Here is a 17,032-nt window from a genome sequence, read left to right on the forward strand (position 1 = left end):
GTGTAATTTATATACCGTGGCACTGCCTGTTTAAATCTCTTAAGTCTCCTCACAAGTCTCTCTGGTCTCAACTGGCATAAATAGCTTTGCTTTCCCTTTCTCGCTGGCTCTGGCTGCGAGGCCACATCAGGTTTCAGCAGTTGTCTAGTGGTTACATTCACTGACGTGCAAATAGTAATTTATTTGTTGCTCTATCACATTGAAAACTAGCTTATAAAATAGACATATGTACTGTTTAGCTGTAACTATTCATTTCCCCCCGTTCTTATGCTACATTTATCTGTATTTTCTTTGTGCTTTTTATCTTTGGGTACATTTTTCTCAAGGTTTCTGGAATGTGTCGAACGTTCACCATCAGTTCTGGGGTTAGCGCTGGCTGATGCTGCTCCTGTGCGGCCCAGGCTGTGAATATGAGGATGAATATTTCCTCACAGTGCCGTGGTAGGGTCTTCATTTGAGTACCATGGTGGGACCAATTTTACCTGCCCACCAACATGCGTGTCCCCAAGGGTCTGTCTGCCTCGGGGAAAGTGTAATCTTACCTATAGAACATAAGTAAAAGAATTTGGCTTCATTTTGTGCTCTTGACATGCTGCTCCCTTCCATATAGTAGCAAAGTTCAAAGGCATTTTGTGTACCCACTTGTAATTTCTTCCTATTATTTTTTTGCCTAGTGTTTCTCTGTGTTGAGGGCAAAATAACTGTCTCGGAGATTAAACCAAATCTAAGGGGCTTTGTTGGATTTTCCATGTCTTCTATTCTGAACTGGAACTTTTCTACTTTTGCCTTTTTCTGTTGCTGCTCCTGCCTCACTGGGTTCAAAAGCACAGGCACTCTGTACTTTTTCCACCCAGAATTTAGTATATATTATACAGGAATTTAGCCATAAGGTTTTCTCTTTGTCCTACCTTACACCCTTCCGCTCACCCGCCCCACACAGAGTGTCCCAAACCCAGATGTGCCACCTTGCAGATGCACTGAAATCTGTTCAAGTTGGATCCAGGCAAAACCAACCCTCTGTTCAAACGCCCCGTTCCCTGGGGCATCTTTTGAGGGTCTTAGGGGCATAAATCTGAAAACAGAATTGCTCATTTAAGCATAAAAAGATGTGTTAAATGGCCTTCCTTTAATGCAAACTGCATCAGTTGCAGAAGTTCACCTTTTGGAGTTTGTGGATATATTTATTATAGAAGTATTTTTCAGTAGCTCCCACATGAGGTGACACAAGGAGCGCTGCCAGAGCTGTCGTTTCAGTGCTGTTGCTGTGTTGTGTGTGTTAAAACACAATTGCAAAGGGTACAGGGATGCTGTAGCAATCACAGCTCTGTAAATATGAATTTCCTGTAGTAAAACTTTTAAGTATAGTTTTATTTTTGAATATGAATGTAAAAAGGGTGTTTGGATTTGTGTACGTTACACCCTGGCATGTGTGACTGTAGCCATTGCTGTGATTTTTGTCATTCTTCGTTTTTTTCCGTTTCATTAAACGTTTTGGTGAATAGTATTTGCACATTGTGTCACAATAAATGCATATTCACTTATAGAAAGGTGTATGGGTATTAACATTCTGTGTTCAAAAAGGCAGAGCATTGCCATTTCTGTGATGGCAACGCTCAGTTCTCCTAATGGGTGTGAGGTGTTAATTAAGAGCTTTTTTTTGCCTGGTTTCCTGATGCCTTTTAGCGAGTGTGTGTATGGAGATACAGAACTTTATATTATATATTAATCATTAGAATATTGGATGTGCTTTGGTTTGTTTTTTGGTCGTTGTTTTTTAGTCATGCACTTTTGTGAAGAAAAATGTTATTTTAACAAAATGGTAAATTGGCTGGAAATAGCGTTTCTGAATGCTGAATTCTGATACCTGACAGCACTTAGGAGCTTTAATTGTTTTGTTATAAAGGGTTAAATTGGCACGAAAGTTGCTCGTTGATGGGGTATCCTCTGCTGTTTGCCCCCCAGAAAAAGAAGTAATTTTCTTCCCTTTCACAGCGAACAACTCTGCGCCTTTTGTTACTGTGGAGAACGGAGCTCATTAGGACAAGGAGACTTAAAACAGTTCAGTCCAACTCCTGGGTATGTTATCCCATGGAAAAACCAGCCTTTAAATAAGAGTGAAGCCAGCGACAGCACCGATGGAGCTTGTGAGAGAACTCCGAGGCAAAACTCAGTGCCGCGCAAACAGAGAGGACAGAAGTAAGTGCATTCTACAGTAAATGTGGGGGGGTTGTTTTGCGTGAAGGTCGGGAAGGATCTTTGCAGATGCTCTACTGCGATAGGCAAGTAACTTGAATTTGTGAAAATATGGTTCATTAATATTAGTAATGAAAAAAATAGCTGCCTCTTCCCCTTTTTAAAGATTGGTTGGCTTCTCCCCTCCAGTGAGAATCTTGACTCTGGAAGAACATAGAAAAGAAACACAGTTATTGTAAAACACAGATCTGCTTGTGAGGTTGAAGTAAAAGCATGCACAGGAATAGAGTCGTAGAATCATAGAATGTCCTGAGTGGGAAGGGACCCACAAGGATCACAGAGTCCAACTCCTGTCCCTGCACAGGAGAAGCCCACAGTTCACACCGTGTGTCTGAGGGTGTTGTCCAGTCTCTCCTTGAATACGAGAAGATAACAGACTCGTGTATGTTGTATTTTGTAGACTGGTGTAACTAGAAGCCCATCTTGTTGAAACTTTACTCTTTTTTCCCTTTACTCTTGCAATGGTGACAGTGATGTTACAGCACACGGGGCAGTTCTTTCCCTTCAGCAGTGGGGACCCGTGGCAGGTTTCCCAGCAGGCTGGTTTTAGCCATGGAAAGGGCAGCATCCCCCGTCCTCTCAAGGTGGTTCCACCTTTCAGTAATTCTGAAACATGACAGGAACGTGCACAGCAAGTTTTCTTCAAGATATGATGTGGCTGGTGGTGGCACGTAAGACATGACTGATGGGAGAAGCGTGTTGTAAAATCTGTCTGCCCGTCAGACTCTGTTTAGTGGTGCCCAATGACAGGATGAGGGGCAACGGGCACAGACTGAAACACAGGAGGTTCCATCTGAACATGAGGAGAAACTTCTTTATTTGAGGTGCCAGCGCCCTGGAACAGGCTGCCCAGAGAGGTTGTGGAGTCTCCTTCCCTGCAGACATTCAAACCCGAGCAGGTGGGTTGGACTGGATGATCTCCAGAGGTTGTTTCCAACCCCGACCAGCCTGTGGTTCTGTCAGGTTGTAGGTACAGGGGTTCTGTGGCCGCGGCCTCCAGAGGGGCCCTGGTGGGGCAGGCCGCGCTGGGCCGCTGCTCTTTGAATCTGACCAAAATATACTCAAAAATATGAAATTGCAGATTGAATTGGGCTGTTCTTTAAATGGATCTGTTTAATCTTATGAGAAATATTTTTTTTTAATATTAAAAATGCCTTGTCAATTGGGATTTAGGTTTTTCTTAACATTCCTTTAAACTCCCGTGTTTTGAGCAGCAGCTTAATGTTAGCAGTGACTCCGCTGGACGTCAGTGGTGTTGAGGAACCAGCTTTGTTGAGGAGAACAGGTTAATTTAGTGCGTTAGTAAGGGGAGTCTTAATGTCAATAGTGTCAGAATTAGGGAATGTGAGGATGTTGTTGTTCTGTCATGACATGGGTCATGAGGATATAATGTAATAAGTGAAGGCTTCTAAGCTTTCTTTGGCAGTGCAAGGGGGATGTTACTCTTCTTTTTCCCCACAAACTAAGGTTTTGTTTTTGGTTTGGTTTGGATTTTTTCTCCGCGTATTTCTGAGTGAAATTGTTGAAGTAGAGCATGCATGAAGGCAAAGTTATTGCAGGTTAAAATTCCAGTGTTTATTTCTCATCATTTTGGTGGTGGGTCTTTTTTGAGCATCTCTGTTTTTAGAGGTTGTAAGCAGGACAGCAGCGGGGAAGGAGAGCTGCTTTTGTGCTCTCTCAGCTCCAGAAACTCAGAATTAACAGCAAATACACACATTTGAGTTACTAGTAGAGAAAAGAAATTAAGTTTAAAGAACCTTAATAGGAAGCGCAGCACCCCCTTTGCTACCAGCCGATGAAGCACCATATGAGACCAGGTCTCAGCCTAATGCACATCCTTACATGTCCAAGATAGTTTTTTGCCTCCAAGAAATAAAGGAGGAATCATTGCTGCTGCTTTTTTTTTTTTTTTTTTTTTTTTATAATGGAGTAATCCGAGTTTTATTAATCGTTGTCTGTTGAGATTAGAATTTGTGGCACAAATTAATAAGGTTATAAACCAGATCCTCGCATGTCAGCACAATACAGCAGTGATTATATCGCTGCATTTTTCAGTCCCTCCACACTGTATTCTTCCTGCCCCCATCCCCTCCTTTTCCCTGCTCCCTTTTTTTTTTTTAACATCTCGACGGCATTGGATCAAGATACTTATTTCCAAGCGTCTTTTTCACTCATGGTGCTGTATTTTACCGAGGCACCTTCCCCCTGGCCGGGGCAGCCTCCTTTGAGGACACCGTCCGTGCTGTTCACACTGCAAGGAAAGGGCCACGTGAGCGCTGCCACTGGTTCTCTCCACTCCCACCGCTCTCATTTCTTCCCTCTACACGTCTTCTTCCCCAGAGCAGCACAGGCCGCGTGCTGTTACGTAATTCTCTGTTCCAAGGGTTGGGCAAGTGCTAATATCAAACAGAAGTGGACTTTAAAAACAGCAGCGTGTGTGTCCTGAGGAATTAAGAAGAGAGCAGGCTGGGGAAAGGGACATTTCACCAACTACTTTTTTAATCTGTTGTATAGCAGCTTTAACTGAAAACTTCTTTTTTGGTGAAAAATGCTGGGCTACAGCATGAGGAAGAAAGACTTTTGTTCATGTTGATGTATATTTTATCGTGTTTGGCAAAATTCGTAGTGACTTTCCCTGAGTTTTGGATCATTTACAAGTATCTAGTTATTGAACAAAGAACGTGGTCACTTCTAAGTTTGTTTTTCTGCTCCCCACTACAGATCCCGATCGAGTATAGCATCATGTACAAGTGTAAGCACCCAAACCGCTTCTGACGATCAGGTTGTCAAATTCTGGGATGAACTCAGTTCAGTTGGCTTACCAGATGATGTTGATCTTCAAGCCTTATTTGAGCCAACAGGTAAGAAATGTCACTATCCTCCTTTTTTCCCACCCAGTAGTAGTACAGTACCTACAATGACAGCGGTGCAGGTTTTCAGTGCTCTGCTGTTCATCAAATGTTTGATGCTTTTGTAGCTTTTGCCAGTGTTATGTGATGGTTTTGTATGTTCTCGTCTTCAAGTGCACAGAAGTGGACAGAACTGTTGTTGTATGGGCAAACATTTGTAATCTACCACTGTGTTCAGGTAGTAATAGCTTCAGTATCACAATTCCATTTTGGGGAGAAATGAGATACATCTTAATATCATTCTTGAAGTCCTAATCCCATAGCCTTACCTAATCTCCTGCTGCTAATGCGGGGTTATCGGAAGTAATGGAAGATTTAAAAGAGCAGGATTGATCAAATAATAGAGACATAATACACTTGCATGTTTCCATTGCCTGCAGGTTTTCTGCCAGAAAACTGTCTGGTTTGTCATCTTCTCTATCGTTTTAATGGAACTTTTCTTTTTACTCAATTATGAATTATTTTTTCAGAAAGCATCTATGTCCAGATTCTTTGATGCCATTAGTCTGCTCTTGTGTTTTGCCTCAAAAAATGGAAATCTATTTTTGCAGTAATATAAATGTCATTCTTTTGTGAGTGTGGAAAGTAATTTCGAAGTCTAATTAAAAACAAAATAAAATTTAATGGTCCATTTTAAATAGTTATACTGTAGTGTATGTGGATGGCTGGGGGGGAGTTAACCATCTAAATGTTTAAAGTTGTTATTATTTGTAGATGACACTTCCCAGGCCCTTACAGAGATTTTTGGGGAAGTTTCTTTTGTTGCTGAATGATTGACTTGACCAAGTACCTGATTTCCCCAGCTAATATAAAGAGTAATTTTGAATCTAGTGTAAAGCTGTCACAGAATTCCTTTGGAAGTATGTGTCATTTGCATTGTTTTTTACTATAAATTAATTAGAAACTTCCTTTAAGAGATACCGGTTGAATTCTGCAAATTCTGCATTATTAGATAAACGTTTCTATTTATATCTCTATAATGTGTTTATTGTATTGACACAGTTTTCTCAGTCTCAGCTGGTGAAACGCTGTATTTTGAGCTTTTAAGCTTTGTGTGGAATTCTCAAGCATCATGTAGCGTGTTCTGCATTAACATACAGATCTGTATCCAGTCCTTGGGAATCCTGAGTCAGGAGTACTTATATAGACAAATGTTACCTACAGCGAAATACACGATGTAGCGTAATTCTGCATGTGTATCTCACACTGTATACACACCCTAGTATTAGAATTACACAATCAGGCAGCTGAAAATTAGAAACAGATATACAGGCTGTGCTAAAATGAAGAGGAAGACATGTTATATGTCAAAAAAATCGGAGGATATTTAGTGTCTGAGAGTAACTGCAATGTATTTATGATAATAAGGGCATTAAATGTAGCAACAAGGAAAACAGGAGGAAGAGACTGTTTGTTGTATCTGGCACGTATTTACTCCTAGAACTAAGTTCCAGACTCGCAGGCAGCGCTTGACTGAGCTGTGTGACCCAAGCTCTTGTTCTTTCCGGTGCTGTAGGTCATTGCTGGGCTCATCACCGCTGTGCAGAGTGGTCAGTGGGCGTCTGCCAGACCGAAGAGCAGCTGTCGGTGAACGTGGACAAAGCTGTTGTCTCAGGGAGCACAGAAGTGAGTAGAAAGACTCCAATACTCCATCCAGTAAGAAAATAGGGGTTGGGGGTTGAAAAAAAAACTAATGCAATATAAGGTATGACTGAAAATATCCACATACGGGTCTCTGAGCTCGCATCTATAATAAGGTTTCTTTGGACAGGTCTTAGCGATGACGTCTACTCTTGCCATTTATTAAAAAGACTTATGGAGGTGCATCAAATATATAATTAATTAGTCCTGAGGTAACTAGAATGTAGAAAGTACCTGGCTGATGAAAGCGAAATACAGACAAAACTGAGTTCACTTGTTTTCACACCAGTTTCCAAGAGTTGGTTTGTATAGGAGAACTACAGGGTGTTTCAAAACAATGGACCCAAATTCAAAGCAGCAGTGATTTCAAGTTGGGTCCCTCTTTTAGAAATACCCCATAGTGTTTACCACAAAGCCTGTGTTGTTACTTTAAATATCGATAGAAATACATATATAAATATTTAGTCTTTTAATTTGAAATGGTATTGTATTTGGAAAAGTGGGTACATTTGAAAAGGACGGTCTCCTCCTGGTTTTGTGTTTCATACCATTTTGAAATGATAAAGAGACTTTTTGCATTCATTTTTACCACGTGTAGCTCTATTTTTGGCCATATTTAATCATGTCTGGTACATTATTTTAATAATTTTAGTTTTTTTCTGTATTAATCAGCCATGCTATCAACAAATCTGTTTATTTTATGCTGGTTTTCCCATCATCGTGCTTAGGCTTATTTTTACCTGATTCTTCAAGTTTTTCACGCATTATATTGAAATAAAAAGATGATGTGGAAGATACCAGTAAATGGTCTCCATTGTGTGGACTAAAAAGCTGCTTTAAATCAGTCGTTCAATACGAGTCATATAATAGAGCTTTTCTTGCGCCTTCTACTCTTACATATACTCATACTGGGTAAATGCTTGGCTTTGAATAATTTAATTGATTTCGGTGTATCTGCTTTCAAAATAAAAGACTGTTCAGAATGAATGAACCTGACAGTATTAAGTTCTAAATGAGCTTGAAGATGTTGAAGCATTTGTATGTGTGTGTGCATCTGTATAAGGAATACAAAAAGAATTGAAAGGGCATCCAGAATTGGTTAACAAAGATAAATCATCGCCCTGCTGAATAGTTTTCGTCTCCTTGGTTTTGGCTGGTCATGGTGGCTTGGTGTCATTTTGTGATCAGCTCGTTCCCATCTGTAGTAATTTGCATGGTGATACTTTGGTTTCTAACAGAAATCCTTGCTGTAGTTTTCAACCTTGTATTTTGCTCTATTGCATTTCATCCTGTTTCCATTATTTCAGTTCTGGTTCATTTGAAATGGTACCTCGCTCCTCCTCTGTGCCTCTGGGTGCTGGTGCCTCACCGTCACATCCTTAGTGCCTTTTAAGTTTGGCGTAGATGCTTATAATGCAAATATTTAAATAAGAATTCTTGAAGAATCCCACGTCTCCCTGGTTTCCATTTCAGCCTTGTCTTTTCATGTGCTGCTCTGGAGCTTCTCTACTAATCTTTTCAAATTCTGCAAACAACTTTTAGATACCCCTCTTGCGCGTGTTTCAGTGCAATGCAGAGAGATGAAAGAAGTTTGGATTCGGTGCCATTCTGCCTATTTTCTCTTCAATCTCTGCTGAAACCCTTGAGAAGGTTCCTTTGCTGTAATCCAGCTGTCAGCCAGCAAAGAATGACGTTTTGGTTATTCTCTTTTATCCTTCTTGTGACATCCCCAGGGACAGCGAAGTAGAAGTGCAACTGTGATTGATTCTAGAGGAATAGCTCAATGAAATGGGACGTCTTTATCCCACAACCGCACCAGGGGATTTTTTGCCTTTCTTTTTTTTAAAGAAATAAGGAGCAGACTCTTCAGTAGTTCTCTGTTCCTGCCCATGGAGCAGCAATGTGGAGGTTGCTCGAAGACTTTGTGTCGAAGTGGTTGGGAGCCCAAGTAATCCTGTGTTTGCTTGTGGCCGGGCTGTAGTGCTTGGTAATGATTTTTCCACTGCTTTTTAACTGCTCACTAAGTTAAAGGAGACATAAAAAAAGCAGAGGGTGCTGGTTATCCTGTGTGATAGTGCAAAAGGGAAGAAATTCTCTTTGCGAGAGATATTTTTAAAAGTTTTGAATGAAAGATATAGCAGTGAGTTTAGTGTATGTTTTTGCATTTACAGCTGCTTGTGCTTTGCTTTTGCTAAAATTTTTGGCTTCTTTCTAATACGATGTTAGTGCAATTTCAAAGTAAAGATTCTATTTAAACTGTTGTGAACACTGTTGGCAAAGCAGATGCAAGTACGTGCTCAGGACATGCAGACAAACAGTTGATAAAAACAAGCTGGACGCTTTTTCCTTTACTTACCACCAAATTTGCTTTGGTTTTTGTTGTTGTTGCTGTTTGCTTGGTTGGGGATTTCCGTCTTCTTGGAAGTCCTTCTGGCACAGCGTGGGTTTATGATGTGGTCTGCAGCGCTGGCATCTTTCCTTAGCTGGGAAAGTGTGTTTTCTTTCCCATATTTTCATGCACAGATTAATTTTTTGACATGTGACAAACTTTTTCTTGGTAGTCAAGTCCATTGGTTTAGGTCTTTTAATTTGTGGAGAGCGTTTTGAGGCTGTTCTTACAAATTAAAGAGACCCTCGCAGTAAGTTACATTCATGTTTCTCATTAGTTAGGCTGCCTATTGTTTTCAAATTGGTTTTAACTGGATGTGACAGTGTTTCTTGTTACTCTGTTTGCCAGTCGAGATGCCCATTTGGCTTCACTGAACTTCTGATTGCATTAATAAAGCTTCTGTGGACATATTTCATTGACCTATTCCAAAGTATGTATCTTAATTCATTTTGGTTTTCTTCTTGACCCGTGTTTGCTGAAGGTTTAAGAGGCGATACCGTAGAGATCTCAGTATCTGTGCATGTTTCACAAAATACCTTGCTCGGCTTGTCTTTCTTCCTCAATTCTCTCTTTCGATTCACTCATTTTGAAGGCCTGGCAATTTATTCAGTGAGACATCCGACCAATTCGTTACACATATTTGTGTCTAGACATAGGTGGATTCTTTGACTTTCTTTGCCTCTCTTTAATATTAATGAGTGCACATACATACATCTGTGTATGTGTTTGAAATCTTGCGCATTGTGTTTTGTGACAACTGACAAATAAAAACGGGGATCTACAGTGAAGTTTATGGTGGTAGATGTGCTCTAGTTCTTACTGATGGTGGAGGTGGCTCACATCACCTCATTGCTTGTCTCGATACCTCGCGTATCTCAGCAACTGACTTTCTCAGAACCACTTCCTAGGTGTAAAATGTCCTAAGGAAAAGCTGGTGGCCCAGGTGACAAGCAGAGGGTCAGAGCTTTTCTGAAGATGGCTCTTCACTTGTCTCTGGAGCTTGTACAGCGTGTAAGTTAAAGAGCCTAAACACCCAGACACGGCAGTTCCTTCCCTCACCATTCTAATAGGTTTTAATGGCATTTTTGAGTAATTTTATTTCAAACTTTGAAATAAAAGAATTCCTCAGGAGGTAGAAAGGGGAGAAAAAACACCCAATGATTTGCTTGATCCAAAGCTTAACTAAATTGCTTGTGATTCATAAGTGCTCTACTCAGTACATAAAAATTACCATAGTAAAGACTTTTATCAGTAAAGTGTTCCTACAGATATTTGTGGTAAGATGCAAAGACAGTATGAAATGGAGACTTAGTAAAATAAACTAAGCAAACGAAAATGATTGAAGAGAAATCAGAGTTTTCACTGAAAAAAAAATGTGGACAAGCGAAGTTTTCTGCTTGTTCTTTTATTTCTGGCTTCAGTCTTTTGCTTTCTTAACTGTGCTGCTTTTTGACATTTGGAAGGGTGAACTTCCTGGCATTACCATTAAAAATGGAGGCCTTTAGTGCTTGCATCTGCTCAGCTTTTAACAAGAGTGGTTTCTGAAATATTTTCAGGTATTTTTCAATACTACTTTATAATTCCCTTGTTTATTTTACATGTATTGAAGAGGTGGCTGTTTCTTTACAGTCAGCTGAGGAAATAATAAAGTTCACTGCTTGTCTGCCTTAAATTGTCGAGCCAAAGCTCTTCCATATGCTAAAAGCCCCATAGAAGGTGGGCTGCTTTTTTTCCTCAGTATGCAAGTACCGCAATTCAAGAAGTGAATTTAAGGAAGGCTCAGTAGATAACGTGTTCAAACCACTTTTGACCAAACTGTGCACAAGAAAGGAGTGCTGCAGTCATTTCCCAGCCAGCTTTGTCTTCTGATAAGATGCAGAAAACAGTTTACAAACCCGGGAGCATTTGTCAAGGACGCTGAAGTCCAAGACAACAGTATTGGTGGAAACCAAGAAGGAGGTTCCTATTTAAAGACTGAATAGGCGAAACATGATGATAAAGTAGTGTCTAAAGCAGTAATTCCAAAATAGTGTATTACTGGATTTGTTTGCTTTGAAACTCGATATAGCTCTTTGCATATTTATTTGTCTCACAGCTTTCATTTTTCCATTGGTGGTCAAGTGTTTCTTCAGGACTGAGACTCTTGGGGCCAGACAGCTGAAAAATCGCTGTCGTCTTCTCCCACGTGTCCGTTTTGTTTGAGTGGATCGGGGCAGCATCTTCTCTGTGCACGAGGCAGCTGTTTGCAGCTCCCGCCAAGTTTCTCCAGCAGTGTTTGGCACGTTAGCGTTGCTGAGAACTGTAGGAGTCGTTGTGTTGCTTATAGGCAAGTGAATCGATAGCATCCTGCCTGGTTCCAAACTCAAACCGTTCTGCTGTTTTGACACTCCTCTCTCTCGTAAGTGCTTTTTGCACAGTAACATGATCTTGAAAATGTTTTTTAAGGCATCTTCCCTTAAATTCACAGAATCACAGAATCAACTGTGTTGGAAAAGACCTCAGAGATCATCAAGTCCAACCCTTGGTCCAACTCCAGTCCATTGACTAGATCATGGCACTAAGTGCCATGTCCAGTCTCAGTTTAAAAACCTCCAGGGCCGGTGAGTCCAGCACCTCCCTGGGCAGCCATTCCAATGCCTGACCACTCTCTCTGCAAAGAATTGCTTTCTAATCTCCAGCCTAAATTTCCCCTGGCAGAGTTGAAGCCCATGGCCCCTTGTCCTATTGCTGACTGCCTGGGAGAAGAGACCAATCCCCACCTGGCTGGAACTGCCCTTCAGGTAGTTCTAGAGAGTGCTGAGCTCACCTCTAAGCCTCCTCTTCTCCAGACTAAACAAGCCCAGCTCCCTCAGCCTCTCCCCATAGGTCTTGTGTTCAAGTCCCTTCACCAGTTTTGCTGCTCTTCTCTGGACCCGCTCCAGCACCTCAATATCCCTCCTGAACTGAGAGGCTCAGAACTGAACACAATACTCCAGGTGTGGCCTCCCCAATGCAGAGCACAGGGGAAAGATCACTTCCCTTGTCCTGCTGACCACGCTAGTTTGGATACAGGACAGGATCCCATTGGCCTTCTTGGCCACCTGGGCACACTGATGGCTCATGTTGAGCTTCCCGACAATTAGTACCCCCAGGTCCCTTTCTGTCTGGCTGCTCTCCAGCCACTCTGTGCTCAGCCTGGAGCGCTGCAGGGGGTTGTTGTGGCCAAAGTGCAGGACCCGGCGCTTGACCTTGTTGAATTCTGTCACCAGAGGCAGGAGCTTGCGCTGTTCAAGATGCTTCCAAGTTGGGACAATGTTACAAGGCTTGCACATCAAATACCTCACTCAAATTGTTTCTTAAAGCCCTTTCCATCCTCTGTTTTTTGTTCTTTGCTAAGACTATTCTAGGACGAAGTTTACCAAACTAAACCATAAAGAGAGAAATTCAGGGGAAAGTTTGGAACTGTTTAAAGTGTTTATACCTTAAGTGTTTGCCATATTTTGAATGTACCTTCACCCCTTAGATGGAGTAAACTCACCTTGTTGAGGCTTGTCCTTGTTTTTAGTGGTATGTTTGTATATTTACTTGAGCTACTTTAAGTTGAAAACTGATTTGACTAAGTCGATACTTCCTTTTGTTGTTCCTTTTATGTAAAGATCAGTGTTAAAATCTTAATATAACTTCTAAGCATATCTTAATATACTTCATACACTGTGGAGGATTACACCCATTTTGCCATAGCAATTTTTCAGTTATTTTAATTTTTTGTTGACATACAAACTGCATGTGAAAAAATGGTTTAGAGGACAGAACCCTGAAGACAGGGCTCTGTGTATGTCTCAGTCCAGCTGAACAGAACGCATAGGGATGTCTTTATTTTGTTTTCTTGAGGTAGAGTGTGGGATTTGCAGTTCTTGGATGCTCTAAGAACTCCCTTCTTCCTTCTTCATTATTGCAAAAGCAGGGAAAAATGCATAAAGAACATCATCTGTCGTAACTCACACCAGTGTTGGGCAGGGTCCTCTGTGTTTGCCCATTTTTCAAGGAGAAGCTTTGTAACGTGGTGCTCGGTGAGCAGCTCTGGTTATTCAGAAGTTCCTCTCCCAGTTTTTCTGGTACTTTTGCACGTACAAGGCACTTGGCTTCTCGTCACCTCCCTTCACTGCAGCTTGGCAGTGTCTACCTGGCCGCTCTATGGGAGGTCTTATCCAGAACACACTTCTGTATGCTGGTCATCAATTCAGTAGTTTCATTCAGACCCCTGCGTGTTTTAGAAAAACTGTAACAATTCATTATTGGCGGCCATGGGGTGTTTCAGTTTCCATTAATTTCCTTTTTTGTTACTTTGTAATTCTTGTAGAGATGTGTAGCCCTGATTTGATGACAAGCTTTGAACTACAAGGACAAACATAATTAGTAGGAGTACAGCTCTGGTAACCATGTAACACTGTAAATTATCTTCCATGAATTACGCTGTTTGGATTTTAGTCACCTAAAGCCGGATCATTTGTGTCTCGGAGAACGTGAATCCGACTGTTCTTCCAGCTTGTTAATGACATCAGAAATGTCAATTATTTATTTATCAATCAATTAACTAAAAACTGTATTTTCCAAGTTCTGCAAAGCAGCCACAATATCTTTAAAATTATCCTGGTTGGTTCTGATTTACTATGTGTAATTGTTCTGGAACACCTTTGTACGCCAGAAATGTGTCAGTACAGCTTTGCTAAATGTGTTCAGGTTGAAGAGCTGTCGTGGCACCTGTGTGGGCACTTTTTTGTATGTCCAGCACTTTGAGAACAGATACTTGTCCACTTAGTAAGGCAAAAAAATTCTCATTGATATTGTCACGTGAACAGTGATTAAAGTATTTCATTTGAACCAAAGTAAGGTTTACCATGACGTCCTGTTGTTCACTGGAAGTTGTTGTCCTGTAGTAGTTTGGAAAAACATACAGCAAAATAGAGGAACCAGGCACAGGGGAGATGTGAGAACAAACTGATGAGAAGAAAGAACATCGACATCTGAAATTACTGAGATTATTGAAAAATTGACACAGAATACCAGAATGTCAGGGATTGGAAGGGACCTCAAAAGCTCATCCAGTGCAATCCCCCCATGGAGCAGGAACACCCAGATGAGGTTACACAGGAAGGTGTCCAGGCGGGTTGGAATGTCTGCACAGAAGGAGACTCCACAACCTCCCTGGGCAGCCTGGGCCAGGCTCTGCCACCCTCACTGAGAAGAAGTTTCTTCTCATATTTAAATGGAACCTCCTGTGTTCCAGTTTGTGCCCATTACCCCTTGTCCTATCATTGGTTGTCACTGAGAAGAGCCTGGCTCCATCCTTCTGACACTCACCCTTTATATATCTTTATATATTCACTCTTTCCTCTTCTCACTTACAATCCCACTCTTGGAGCCAAAGCAAATAAAGGATAATCTGATATAATTTATGAAAAGAAAAACAAAACGAAAATACCGCAACCAACAATACCGAAACAAAACCAAACCCTTTTTGCCTAGTAGGTCTTTTTAACCCTATAGTCACATTGACCAGATTTTTTGTGTTGTTCAAATTATCCAGTGGAATTTTGTGCTTTTTGTTGTTGTTTTCTGCACTAAAACAACAGAAGAAACTAAATTACAGTTCTTACAGGTAAAAAATTTTGTTCCCTGTGGAAACTTAACGCCTTTAAAACTACAGCGTTTGGGACTCAGCTTTCAGAATACAGTTTTCAGTTTTTCCACGTCTCATAGAGCACATTTGCTAGTACAAAACAAAATACTTTTTTCTGTATCCCTACTGACGTCTAAGAAAATGAAGTAATAGTTAAGACTGAGTAAAGGTGAATGAAGAACTCTATGCTTCTCAGCTTCTAATATGGTTTTGTAATTATTTTGGCGCCTCAAGTACGGGTGCCTTGGGATCTCTCTGGACTGCACTCTTGGATGTGGATCTTCAGTGATGTATTTAAATCTGAGAGGTTTGATCTGAGATCAAGTGTCTGAATAGCGTGATCATGTGGAAGAAATGCAGCTGACAAAGTCTGAATGCTTTTGATGAGCGAAGGGGTCTGAAATAGATTATAATTTTGAATTTTCCTTTTGTTGGGAAAGAAAACTTACTTTCCTAGTGTTTCTGATGTAATAGTTGCTCACTCATTAATCCTTTGATCCTCAAGTAAATCTCTGTCTATTACTAGAGGAGAGAGAGTTTCTAGGTGTTGGTTCTGATAGTCTAGTGGAGGTTTGTTGACTGAAGAGCTGATCTGGTTTTTCTTTCCCCATCAGTTGTTAGGTGGATCAGTGTTTCAGGTTTGTACTATCTGGTGTGATATACGCTCCTATCATTAAGTAACTTTTCAAATCAGCCAGTGGAAAAAATAAGGGGATAAAAAGATACAGCGTTAAACTATTGAATTAAAAACTTGTTTCTAAGATAATCTGAGAAATATCAGGCTACCTGACTTCATGCCTATTCAAAATTTCAAAGAAATAGGCCATTTTTCACTTATTTTCCCGTTATTTAACATATCTCTTGTTAACATTCCACTGAAGTTACTACTGTGCTTCGGCGCATTAAGGTCTTTCAAATTTTTATGGGCGGAGAAGTCTATTATAAAAGAGAAGAAATATTTATGTTAAGGCTATATGACACATCCCCAATGTAGCACTTATTTTTAGGTAACATCTCAAGAAACAGAAAATGTTCCTTTCTTTGGAAACATAAACAGGACAGTGTGTTTTATATACTAATATACAGTAGAGTATCGATGTGCCGCATGTTGGCAAAGTGTTTTAGAGCCTTTTCTGGGTACTTGTTTTGGGAGGTAGATTCATAACACGTGCAAATACTTTAATGTGACTTCTCAGTCTTTATAATAGTTTCTTGCTACAAAACCTGTTATCATCATCATTAGAAAAAGTGATAATGTGAGACGAGTTTAATAAGGTTTAACTTTTATATCGTCTTCAACGTGTTGATCCTTTTTACAAGAAGAAGCAGGCATGAAGGTGAAGATGTACATTGTTAAACTAAGTTTTGAAATATTTTTTTGAGACTTTTCTTTTTATTTGCTTTGTGTCCTGAGCCTTCTGTGAAACAACAGCTGTACCTTTTGCTTCCAAGTGTGTGGGAAAATACTCTGAGTTTGTCTACATAGCAAGTAGTATTGTCGATGCACATGATGTTTCACTGATTAGGGTGAAACTGTGTCTTGTTTCTTCTTCGGTCTGTAAGAAATAAGTACTAGAGCTTAACCCCTCCCAGCTATTGCACAGGGACAGTGATTAGTGCATGTGTTCTAATATACACATTTTAGGCTCAAGCGATAAACTTTATTCAGAGTAAGAGAGGACTTTTCATAAAGTTTTTCCAATAGGTTAATACAGTTTCTGTGACTTGGTTGCCCTGTTCACCCTGCGATTTTGCAGACCCCAACAGAAGCACAACGTCATTTCTGGCAGGCGAAGCTACATCAACCCTCTTTCCCATAACTACCGCATTTCTGCAACACGGTAGCGAATGAGAAGGAAAAAGACTTTTGTTACTTTCTCGAGATGGTTCATGTGGCTTCATCTAAAGGAAGGCGTTGCACTTTTCAGCCTCCCCCATTCCTTTTTCTTTCCCACCGCGCTGGTGCTGGTTTCCTGCTGCCGTGCCAGGAGCTCCCCCAGTGCTGGGAAGCAGAGTCAGCCTTCGAGTTTCAGTCTGCTTTTCTTAATTTTTTGTTTTGCTTTTCGTGATCAGTGCTTTGAAAGATGCACCTTTCTTGAACTCTGGATGCCGACTGCGTGGCTACTAGAATCAGGGGGAGATACTATTGCTTGAAGGACGTTTGTGAGCGGGTTTGGCTGC

General features: G+C 40.7%; 1 protein-coding gene across 14 annotated transcripts in view; it reads left to right on the forward strand.

The window, feature by feature from the left end:
* KMT2C (lysine methyltransferase 2C) overlaps positions 1–17,032 on the forward strand; it is a 203,464-nt gene that overhangs the window by 82,303 nt on the left and 104,129 nt on the right. For all 14 annotated transcript variants that reach the window (XM_082046506.1, XM_082046501.1, XM_082046503.1 and 11 more), the window contains 3 exons: positions 1,993–2,196; positions 4,975–5,114; positions 6,679–6,788. In XM_082046506.1, coding sequence (XP_081902632.1) covers positions 1,993–2,196; positions 4,975–5,114; positions 6,679–6,788 — 454 coding nt within the window. The remainder of the gene's footprint in view (positions 1–1,992; positions 2,197–4,974; positions 5,115–6,678; positions 6,789–17,032) is intronic.

The sequence above is a fragment of the Streptopelia decaocto genome, assembly GCF_964273445.1.
Source record: "Streptopelia decaocto genome assembly, chromosome: 2".
Lineage (NCBI taxonomy): Eukaryota > Metazoa > Chordata > Aves > Columbiformes > Columbidae > Streptopelia > Streptopelia decaocto.